General features: G+C 38.2%; 2 protein-coding genes across 4 annotated transcripts; one reads left to right on the top strand and one right to left on the bottom strand.

The window, feature by feature from the left end:
- Positions 1-2455: 2455 nt before the first annotated feature.
- LOC103135130 (uncharacterized) lies at positions 2456-6304 on the top strand. Of its 3 annotated transcripts, none has more exons than XM_016669328.1 (4): positions 2456-2474; positions 2592-2646; positions 3826-4365; positions 5781-6304. In XM_016669328.1, the coding sequence occupies exons 3-4, from the start codon at positions 3833-3835 to the stop codon at positions 5920-5922; spliced, it is 675 nt and encodes a 224-aa protein (XP_016524814.1). In that variant the 5' UTR covers positions 2456-2474; positions 2592-2646; positions 3826-3832; the 3' UTR covers positions 5923-6304. The 3 variants fall into 3 exon arrangements, with proteins under 3 accessions (XP_016524814.1, XP_016524813.1, XP_007547802.1); XM_007547740.2 differs by lacking the exon at positions 2456-2474 and adding an exon at positions 3268-3440 and having other exon boundaries at positions 2528-2646; XM_016669327.1 differs by lacking the exon at positions 2456-2474 and having other exon boundaries at positions 2519-2646.
- A 3143-nt stretch (positions 6305-9447) lies between these two features.
- chrac1 (chromatin accessibility complex subunit 1) lies at positions 9448-10667 on the bottom strand. Its single transcript, XM_007547739.2, has 3 exons — positions 10411-10667; positions 10132-10258; positions 9448-9807 (listed from the first exon to the last, which is right to left on the bottom strand). Exons 1-3 carry the CDS (start codon positions 10561-10563, stop codon positions 9728-9730), a joined length of 360 nt encoding a protein of 119 aa, XP_007547801.1. The 5' UTR covers positions 10564-10667; the 3' UTR covers positions 9448-9727.
- Positions 10668-10887: the final 220 nt, after the last annotated feature.

Here is a 10887-nt window from a genome sequence, read left to right as displayed (position 1 = left end):
AGTTTGGACAGGTCCACTGCAACCTCCAACAGGTTTCATGATGGCTTTTCCCTTTCTTTAGCTCCTTCTATCTTCCCACCAGCTCTGATCAGTCCCTAATGAAAAACTGTATTCACGTAAGATGATGTTGTCGCAATGATTTTCTTCCATATATGCAGTATGTTGCAATTTTTGTTTTGCTTGTGGAGCGATCGACAGAGTGGAACCAGAGGACGTGATGAGCTGCCCAGGTTTCACAGACCAGCAACACCTCAGAGAGCTGCTCCAGTCACTAAATGCCCCATAAACCACCAGGATATGTCGTCTGATACAAACAGCAGTGAGGAATCGGGAGCAGAGAGTTGAGTTTAGCTCTACTGTGTTCTCTTGGATCTGATCCTTCACCCGTTGAGCTGAGGTCGGCCAGAAATGGGAACAATAAAACAGTCCAGATGGTTGAATGAGCAATATTTGATCATATAAACCAAAAAGAAAAGAGGCTTTACTTTAAATTTTATACCAAATTACCTTAAATATTTATACCTCTTTTAAAGTACTCTTATTTACAGGCCCTCAAAAAAAGTGCTGAGACTTGTTGAACTTTTCCACTTTTTATTGCATTACGACCGCCAGTTTAAAGTATTTTATTGAGTTATGTGGATACTTCAACACGGAGAGGAGTGACCGATTGTGAAGTTGTAGGAAAATGACTCATGTTTTTTTTTAAAAGTTTTTTTTATTCTTTTCATTTCTGTTCAGCTCCATTCACTCTGATAGTAAATATGATAACTTCACGGGTGAATTTTCTAAATTACCATCCGTGAGAGGGTAATTTTAACATTCACGAAGAGAATGTTAGAGATAGAAGTACAAAAGAGCCAAGTCATAACAAAAGGCTTATTCTGCACCACTGAAGCTTCTCTGCAGTTTTTTTTAACCTGTTAATTTGTTTTTGCTGTTAATACCTTTTCTTTTACCCTACAGATGAGAGGTACTTCACAAACTTCCCTTGCCTTCAGAAATACATAAATAAGTAAATAAAGGCCGATAAGAAAAGAAAAGAGGTGGAGAAATCCATAATAACCTCCGTAGAGCAAATATCTAGATCTAAGGTGATAGAATCTGATCACACGACAACTATTAGAAACACACTGTGCACATCTGTACCTTTTTGGAAGAACAACAAAGAAGAAAGCCATAAGAAGTTTGATTTAAAGTTTGCTAAAAGCCACACAGTGGGAAAAAGGCGCGCTGGTCAGAATAGACCAAAATGTAACGCAGTCAATCTGTGAAGGAAAAGTATCAAGACACACAGCCCTGAACACACCATCCATAAGGTAAAATATGAGAGTGGCAACATCATGCTGTGAAAGCTCACTGTATGTATTTACAGTAAAATAAAGCGTATAAAAGCACACCACACTTTTAAGATTTTTGGTTTTGTTTTGACAACCGTAATTCCTTCTCCTTCCTCTGAATTGTTGTGCATAACTTTGTGCAGGTCTGTGGCAAAAAAAAAAAAAAAAAATCCAAGGAAGAAGAACTAAAGCTTATCCTTCATGAATCCTTTTACCAGACCGAGTTCGTCTGGTACCCAGCGAACATTTGTGATTGTCGAGAATTGTTTTTGTCTCGACAAGTTTAGAAATACATTACATTTCTGAAAGCTCAATAAGAAAGGGTAAGTTTGACTTACAGAAACACTATTAAGGCGGTTTGTGTTTCGTTTGCTTGGGCTTGGAGCTGTGCTATTTTTCTGCCACGCACAGAGACAGAGAGCCAGGAATGTAATCCTTTGACATCCTTATCTGCTTAAGACCCAGTACAGTTATGTTTTTTTTTTTCAACTGACAATGTTTCTTTTTCAGCTACAGGAGAAATACAAAAGCTGTATGATTCAGCGCATATCAGGTTTGACAGATTAAAGTAGATAAGCCGTGTCTAAAGCTGCTCCTATTCAACCTAAGATAGTGTTTTCTGCTTCCTGTTATGTTACCCTGAAACGTTTCCAACAATCTTAGTTGTTTTTGCCAAAATGTATCTCATTCCTTGTTGCTTATGTCAGAGTGTAAAATACTGGACAACATCATTCCCTGCTCAAGTAAAATTGCTTCATGACGTTTTTCTGCTTTTTCGGGACATTTTTTATTCTTATTACAGTCTTAAAATGTTTGACTTCCTTCTAACACTGTAGGTGTGAACAGATTCCTCGTCCTGAAACTGGGCCAAACTGTTCGTATAAAACGGGCTAGTAAATACCAGGAGCATCACTCGCCCCCGAACCCCCCATGCCCAATGAAAAACAGTCAGAAAGAGAGAAAAGATAAAGAATAAAATAGCTTAGCCTTCGGTACAAGATCTAATTTATGTAGAAAGAAAAGAGACATAAATGAACAATTATCAGTACGAGTATCAGAAAAAAAGACTTGCCACACGTTTCTTCCAGACAGACTTTTGTAGCTGTAAACAAGAAATCACTGAGCCTCTAATTTGAGGTAAGTTTTTTCATCATTTCCTCCACAGCGTTTGGCTCCAGACTGCTGTAATCGAGCCAATGGAAAGCCCTTCAGACTGTATAGTAGAGGCTGAAGTCGACTCATTTTTTCCAGCAGCTTCAGGCTCCAAAGGAGCGCCACTGCAAACACTCACGCTGCTGTTTCCTACGAGGTAAGATCTTTTAAGATCAAGACAAATGTTAGCTCTTCTTGTAGTACTTGAAATATGATTTTATTTGCTTGAGTTGTTTTGAAGTAGACAGGGGTTTTTTTTCCTCATCAGTTTCTCTACCGTTTTTCTGGCTACCACTAGGCTACTAAAGGAAAACTATTTTGACACGACTAGCTAGCAATAAAACATGAGAAATGGAGAAAGAGTTTTTGCAGATGTATTACAGGGGTGTCTCAATAAATCAGAATATTGTTTTTTATTCTAGTAAATCGATTAAATAACAAAATGTTTAACATCTACTAAAACCCAAAACATTTTTCTGTTGATATGCAAGATCATTAAAAGAAATGGATTTTAAATGTAGAAATATGAATTGAAAAGCATGTGCAGTTAAAATTTAAATAGCTTTTCTGTTTCTGCTTTTCTGATGCAACTGAATGTTTCAGATCAACAACCAAACTTTAATATCAGTCAAAAATAACCAGAGTAAACAAAAGAATCACCTTTCAAATGATGCAAACCAACCAAAAAATGTGAAATCATAAATTACTGATTATCCACATTTTTCAACAACTGAGTTCCGCCTCACTAGCCACACCCTTTTTTTCCCTCCTTAAAAAGGACTGAGCTGGCTTTGGACTTGATAAATCACAGTGAGCCGACATCAGCAGGTGATATGGCCCCTAAAATCATCACTGACCGTGAAAACATTACACCGCTTCCTCCAGACTCTGTGACTCTGTGGCTTGTATTTTCAATGAAATGTCCGGAGGACTTTTAAACACTGAGAAACGGTAAAGTCTTTTTTGTTCTTAGTAAATAGTAATCACAAAATTATCATCATTATGTCATATTAGCATTTTCTGAGAAACCAAATGTTTCAAAAAATAACACAAAATATATCTCTATAGTCTCTATATACATTCTTAAAACGTTGAAGTAAATTAGCTTTTCGTTTTTATTTATAGAGATATTCCTGTATATTAGTTGGTTGTTTTCTGTGTATTCATATTCCTGTTTGCTAACATGTTTTATTTTGTGGAATCAACTTGCCAATACATTCTAACTAACCTTCCTTTTAAGCAAAGGAAAAAAATCTGAATAAAATTCAGTCTTTCTTCAAAATCATAAACAATGTGATAAATATTAAAACCAGCTTGATTTGTTTTTTTCATTCAGTTTAGAGATGCTCTGGTGGACAGCCGGCAGGGCCTGGCTCTGCTTCTCCTGCTGCCTCCTGCTGGGTGCCTGCTCCCAACCAGAGGACGGAGGACCAGAAGTGGTCGTGGAACAAGTGTCAGGAGAACCTGGCTTCGAGGATTGGGAAATGGGTTCTGGATCTTCTCTGCTGCATCTCTTCAGCCACTTCCCTGCTGACAGCTCCTTTGTTAAGGAGTCCCCAAAAGAACCAGTCAATTGCACGCAGCGCTTCTGGTTGCCACCTTCCTCTCCGGTCTGCTGGGAAACTGTAGCAGAACCGGAGGAGTTCGCCAGGTCCCGTCTACTTGTTCTGCAGAACAGGGCCGCACTGCAGGCGGTGTCTGACCTGAGCGGGGTGGAGGAAGCAGGGGTTTCCTACAGCCACCAAGCCAGAGAGGAGGTCCAGGGCATCCTGTCAGACCACCAGAAGGCGACGGAGATAATGCAAACCATGGAGAATGTCTTTGTTTCACTGGTGGAGAAGAGGAAAGAAGGGAAGGAGGAGGGCATTCTTACTAGGTGAGAACCAGAAAATCTTCTGATTGTGAGATATACAACTTTTAATATTTGTTTTTGGGGGGGGGGGTTAAGTTTGGTGCATGTATTTGAATATACCATGGATATTCTACAAGCAAAACAAGATCAAAACTATACTTAGGACTAGACAATATGGCTGAAACATGTATCACCATACAAGAGTTTCATATCAGTTTTTATCAATAATTATTGCCTTTTTGTTTGTTTTTTTGTTTTAAATATCTAATATACTGCCAAAGTGGTGCTATGACCTTTCCTGCTTTATCCAGATTTCACTCAAGCACATTGTTCTTTATTTTTAAGCATTATGAGGCATGGTGGCAAAATTCAAAACTGCTACACATTACTCAACAAGTTGTTGCTAGGTGACCTGAAAGTGAGTGAGTTGCTAGGTAACCAAAGAATGAAGTGAGTTAGTTGATGCCTCCCACCTTGTGGTTGAGCAACTAAAGCTTTTCCCCTGCCTACATCTCCCTGATTGTAGTGCGGTTCTGGACCAGGAAGTAAAAGTAAAATGTTGCATGATCTCCTAGTGCAAAGACACAAATGCATGCTTTGCAGATGCATTGTAAGATGCTTAATTTTTATAATAACATTTTTAACTAAACAAGATAATTAAGAACAGAGAAAAATCGAGGAAGGCTATCCACGTTGTCCACAGGCTATAGCGATAGCGTGTAACATCCTCTAGTCCACTCAATTTAACTTAAATTGTTTTATGCAGCTCTGAAGTCCAAGCTAAAGCATTTTAGTTAGGCTTGGGTATGAACTTCATACTACCAAAACATGGAATATATTATTTTTTCTGTTTTCAGAATCACCGTAATGCAAAAAGATCCCATTTTCATCAAATACTAGCTTTTTCATTCGTAGCACACATCTGTTCAATCCAGAGCAATAAGTGCATGCTAAGTTTTTCCACACACGAATCACATTTCCCAGCTTGGTTCTTGCTAGATGACCGACGCCGGCTAATTTGTAATGCGTTTTCATCTGCCCGCATTCTCTACGTCCTGCTTGCTGAAATCTAACAATTGAAACAGGTTGAGCTTTCTTCATCCGACGACTGAGACTATACAGGACTATTAAGGCAACATCTACCAATTCAAATAACACATCCCAGCTGGCCGCGGACCCAAAAGCAGGTCCACAACCAGATGTTGAGGCTAGACCTTAATGAACAAAGGTTCTCAGAAGTTCTGCATCACATGTCTTATAAGGAAAATCTGAGTCATTTCATCGCATTTTCCAAATAACAAACTGGATAAAACAAAGCTCCAGCTAAAAATAAACGGAGAATGGAGAAAAGAGAAATTCTCTTGAATTTGTATGAACAATACAAAAGTCTAATCTTTACATTTTATTTATTTTTTTATTTTTTTCCCCCCTCCTGACAGCATAAGGGAGCATCTTACCAACACAAGGGAGGCGATGGAAGGAAAAGAGCTCCTGGCAAACAACCTGGAGAGCCGCTTTTCTACTTTAGAGAAGACTCTGCTCAACATACACCTTCGACTCAACAAACTCATTCGACAATGATAACAATCAAAGCATCCTCCAAGAGCCTCTGCTACAAGAGTTTAAATGGTGCATGCATAATAAATTCCGATGTCTACAAAGGAAATTTAAATTGTTAGTAAAAGAACAGAAAAAAAGTACAAACCCACAACCTGAACACATGTGGCCGTTCCAGTTTACGACTCCGAATTATCCGTACAGGCATTTTACAGTCGTATAAAACACCTTGTAAAACTCTAGTATACTGAGGTCTGCATCAGAATAAGAGACTTGTCAAACTTGAGGGATTGTAGTTTTTGTCTGTTTATATAGACATTAAGGTTTCCCAGCATAGCATTGACATGTATTTTAATCTAAAATCTAAACAATAAATTCATTACCAAATAAAAAGGAAGCATTCTGATGTGTCAGACGTTTAAGAAATATTGAATTATTTAGACTAATGGCAGATGTTCAAAGGTCTTGCTTGCAAATAGAGGTACATTTTTTCAAAGATATTGGAAACATCCAGTATCAGTAATCAGATGTGTGAAGCTAACTGAGATACCCATCCTTCATCTGCAGTCAGTTCTTTTACAAAAATTAGATAAGTTTGTCATGCATTTGTATTTAGCAGCCTTTACTAAATGCAATCTGCAGCAAACTGCAGTCAGTAAAGAGAGTACAGTTTAATCTTAAGATCCAAACCCCAGTCTACCCAGATTTGTGGAAAACATTAGACAGCAAACAGCATCATGTAGACAGAGGACCTCACCCGAATGTGTGATCCACAGCTGACATGGGACAACTTTCATCACACTAGTGCCGAAAGGAAACACTCATAAGTTGTGTTTACTTATTCCGTACATGGTGTGACAATCGCCGTTTATGGAATAAGATGTTGTTCTGGTCCGTTGAGACCAAAATGTTACTTTTTTGCACATATGCCAAATGCCTTTTGTATGGGAAGACCCTGAACTCATCACCCAACTGCTTCAAGGCTGCATAGTATTAGGAAAATATAAACGGGGTCTGCCAAAGTGTGCCCGTCGGTTGGAACCCAGCGCTCTGATGCTAAAAATTAGAATCAATGCTAAAGTCAGCTACAATGTACTCAAGACCGTGTGGCGAGTCACAAACATGTTGACTAACATGAACTTGCACCTTTCAGTATTTTAAAATTTGTGTTTAAGCTAAAATTAGCCAAAATGCTAATATTAGCCTACATGCGGTAAGTAGCATGTGGAGCATCACTAGCATGTTGTCTTAATTTGACTTGCCCCATTCAGTATACTAAACATGTCTAATAAATAAGACAATTATTTTAAGGAAAATGCCTGTAGTGGGGGGCAGTGAAATGCTATGTATGGAAAAACCTGGTTAGCATTTTGTCTTTTGTACATTTTTAATGTTGCACTTGTGTAAGAGGAAACACTATTAACATATGACAGTCACAGAACAGAACCATTATACGTCCATGCAAGCCAGCAAGTTTGCCTAATAATTTTGAGAACAGCTGCTTATGTCTGACGGGCTCGATATGATATACCACCGGAGTGCAATGACCGAAGATCATGCCAGGTCCATCATCATATTGCTATTGCTGACATGGCTCACCAAAACAGTGCAATGGCTGAATATTGTCCAGCAAAGTTCAGTCCGAGACTGACGACTATAAGCTTGTGGTTCTCACTCACGGTGCAAAATAAATAAATAAATAAATAAAAATAAAGACAGTGGACAATTGCTTTTTTCTAGAAAATTGTCAACTTTCACACTAAGGATTTTAATTCACACTGAAAAATTCTGAGAAATAATACGCAAGCAAAATATGAATAGTCACAGGAAATATGTACTTTTTCCACAATGCAATGGAGACCTGAGCTGAGACATTTTAAAGTAATTGTGGCATTTAAAATGTGTTTGTTCTGTCAAATGAACCTAAACAACCCAAAAACTTAACTGATTTAATAGTCTAAATGAAAAAGCAGATAATGAGGAATGTGTCTAAAACAAAAAGACAAAATATTTCCCACTCCAATGAAAACTAATCAGTTGCAGAGACTAAAGAGAGACCATAATAACCTGCAGCTCTGGCTACTTGCTATGGTAATTAAGTATCTGCACCTGGGCTGGCTCTCTCTGTCAGACAGTATGCTGGAGACAGAGTTTCTATACTTGTGAGACACCCAGCGTCAGTCTCAAGAACCCTGACAAAAAACCATAAGCCCTAGCAAAAATTTGAAAACATTTTACGGGAGCAGGCATGTGTATCTAAGTCACGACCGACTTTGAGACCAATAGGGCGATATTTGTGCCCGTGAAGGCGAGTTTAAAATAGTTTTGGAGTCAGAAATCCACTGTGCTATGTGTGTGTGTCAAACAGACTTTGGAAAAAAATTCCTATCCTTATGAGACACCCAGCCTCGTTTTTAGTAATTTATGTCGGGACATTTTTACTCAGAATCCCACTAAAAGTAATAGCTCCAATGCCGGGATCGAGTCGCACATTTTGATACCACTTTTGTGGGTGGGCACGCAGCGGTTCGGCGCAGTAACGGTAACGGAAGAAGAAACTGTAACAATAATAATAAACAGACCACTTATTGGGTGTAGAATAGTAGGTTCCTGCCACGCATTGCATAGGCAGGCCCCAAATATGAGACATAAGCTAATATAGGAGAAGCATTCCCAGATTGCATGAACTGATAATTAAAGAGTGTTGAAAGTATTGATGTCTTTTCTGCTTTAGGTTCATAGCAAATATAGATCCTAGATAATGAGAACTTTATTTAGTTGGCTGGGGGCAGGGGGAATATTTATTTTAATGTCAGTTATTTAAAAAATTGCTTTTCTGTTTTTGCCTTCTAAAACTTTTTCTGATGCATTAAAAGCAAGCTTGCCAAAATTGATCACAGGAGTCTGAGCGCATGGTACTTTAATAATTAGCTAAAACTTACAGTGGTGCAGGTAGTTCTAGTGCATCATATTTTGTTAAAACAATAAATTTGACAAAAACTATACCACTGTGAGGTGTCAGCATCATGCCGAGGAGATGCTCTTCTTCAGTGGACACAGAAAAGCTGGTTTGCGTTGATGGGAAGATGGACGGAAGCAAATTACAGGGCAACCCCTGAAGAAAACCTGCTGGAGGCTGCTTAAGATGCATTGATGTTCAAAGATCCTCTCCATCCAATCTGACTGAGCTTGAGCTGTTTATACAGAAGAAAAATGGGCAAATGTTTCAGCTTCTACAAAAGGTAAATCTGATAGTCTTATCTGCAGCTGTAAGTCAGTGTTTGTTTTATAAAGTATTTACATGGGGGGCTTGGCAGAATGCAAACAAATGTCACACTTTTCAAATTACATTGAAAAACCCTTTAAAAAACAAGTCATATTTGCCCTCCACAATTATCCACCTCTTTCTGTTGGTCTAGCATAAAATCCCAATATGCCACCTTGAAGTTTAAGGTTTTAACATAGCAATTTGGGAAGTAGTTCAAGATTTGTAGAAACCTTTGCATAACACTTGGTGATGGGGGTTAAAAAACTCATTTAACAGCCTTTATCTTTGGAGCAGTGTTAAAACATTTTATTTGGTTGCAATTATTTATCACCTACATCCTCCTGGAACTACGTGAGTTAAAGTTGATCCGAGGGACATCATTTAATATGTTTGGTGTATTTGCTTTCCCATTCTCAAACCTTTTTTTTCCTAAAATCTCTACATGAATCAAGTGAGTAAGCTGAAAAGTAATGAAGTCCATGTGCCGCCTCACTTTTCCTCCCAATGACAGCAGAGTGCATCTGATAAAATGTCCACATTGGAAAATAAGTTCTTTCTTTATCAGAAATCACTGTCTTCATCTTGCATTTGTTCCAAAGACTTCAGATAATCTTGAGCAAGGATCTTTTTTGGCAAAATATCTGTTAAGTAAAAAAAAGAAAGAAAAGTTACATGACATAAATTCACTGCTTGTCCAACTTCAACGTTATTTCATATATTTCAGTACTAATGTACAAACACAGTCATTTAACCCTTTAAATATAGATTATGTAAATAATCCATATTCTTATTTATGCAAATTTAAATGTCTTGCGATGAATCAATGGTAGAATATTTCACAAAGCCGTAAACGCATTTTATATCTGCAGTTTTCTTTGAAGTATCAACAACATCCTTCAAGCTTATTTGCACACTAATTATCAGCATCCGAAGGTTGATAGTTTCAGGTGAGTCAGGTTTCTCACCTGTGAGGAAGTGGAAAGTGTCGCTCTCCTCTGCGGTTTTAGCCAGGTCGCTGTAGTCCAGGGTGTTAGCTTGCGTCTGGGAGCGGTTGTTAAAGGAGGTCAGAGCCAGATGCTGCACAAACAGCTCCTTTATCAGCAGCAGCAACAACAACAACGCCCGAGTTAGTCAATTAGAAATCTCCAATTAAAACTCTAAAACAAACATCTTCAAAACAATAAGCCGCTGATATTCCAGCTCTGCTACTAAGACCTTCAGTTTAGCTTGTAACAAAAGCTTACAGTAGCCTTGGTGGTGAGAAAGAGAGCGTCCTGGTTGATGCTGGAGACATCCGGGGAGCTCTTCATGATCAACCGCACTCTGGAGATCGGTAGTGAGATTGCCTTTTTAGCTTCTGATGCTTGGCTCTGTTTTCCTGAATTAGTTTGAGACATTCTTTAAAATAGAATAAACACACTCTACTGTTAACTTGCAGGACTGTTTTGAATTGTGACGCATTTCGTTTCTTCTTCGTCGTCTTCCTCTTCTTTGGCGGTCTTTACCAAGGATTAGCGCCACCTACTGGAAGGTTCAAATTATAATTGAATGTGACGTGTAACTTTGCCAAGTAACTTTGTGACTGTAAAATCAAAAGTCCTCGTGTTGTTCTTAGCAGAAAAAATATTTTAATACTACATACTAGTTAAAAATGTTTTTCTCAGACTGAAAAATTATTTTTTTTACTGTAGTGAGGAATTAATATCTAAAAGAATGTGTTT

Source organism: Poecilia formosa, unplaced genomic scaffold (genome assembly GCF_000485575.1).
Source record: "Poecilia formosa unplaced genomic scaffold, Poecilia_formosa-5.1.2 Scaffold21, whole genome shotgun sequence".
NCBI lineage: Eukaryota > Metazoa > Chordata > Actinopteri > Cyprinodontiformes > Poeciliidae > Poecilia > Poecilia formosa.
This window is presented reverse-complemented; position numbering and strand designations above follow the sequence as displayed.

Bases quoted from the DNA above. Each gene is read 5' to 3' on its own strand.
- LOC103135130 (XM_016669327.1), top strand. From the start codon at position 2,534: ATGGAAAGCCCTTCAGACTGTATAGTAGAGGCTGAAGTCGACTCATTT. The intron at 2,647-3,825 runs GTAAGATCTTTT...TTTTTCATTCAG, and splicing joins ACGCTGCTGTTTCCTACGAG to TTTAGAGATGCTCTGGTGGA. The intron at 4,366-5,780 runs GTGAGAACCAGA...CCCTCCTGACAG, and splicing joins GAGGAGGGCATTCTTACTAG to CATAAGGGAGCATCTTACCA.
- chrac1 (XM_007547739.2), bottom strand. From the start codon at position 10,563: ATGTCTCAAACTAATTCAGGAAAACAGAGCCAAGCATCAGAAGCTAAA. The intron at 10,259-10,410 runs GTAAGCTTTTGT...CTGCTGATAAAG, and splicing joins TTCTCACCACCAAGGCTACT to GAGCTGTTTGTGCAGCATCT. The intron at 9,808-10,131 runs GTGAGAAACCTG...TTTACTTAACAG, and splicing joins CACTTTCCACTTCCTCACAG to ATATTTTGCCAAAAAAGATC.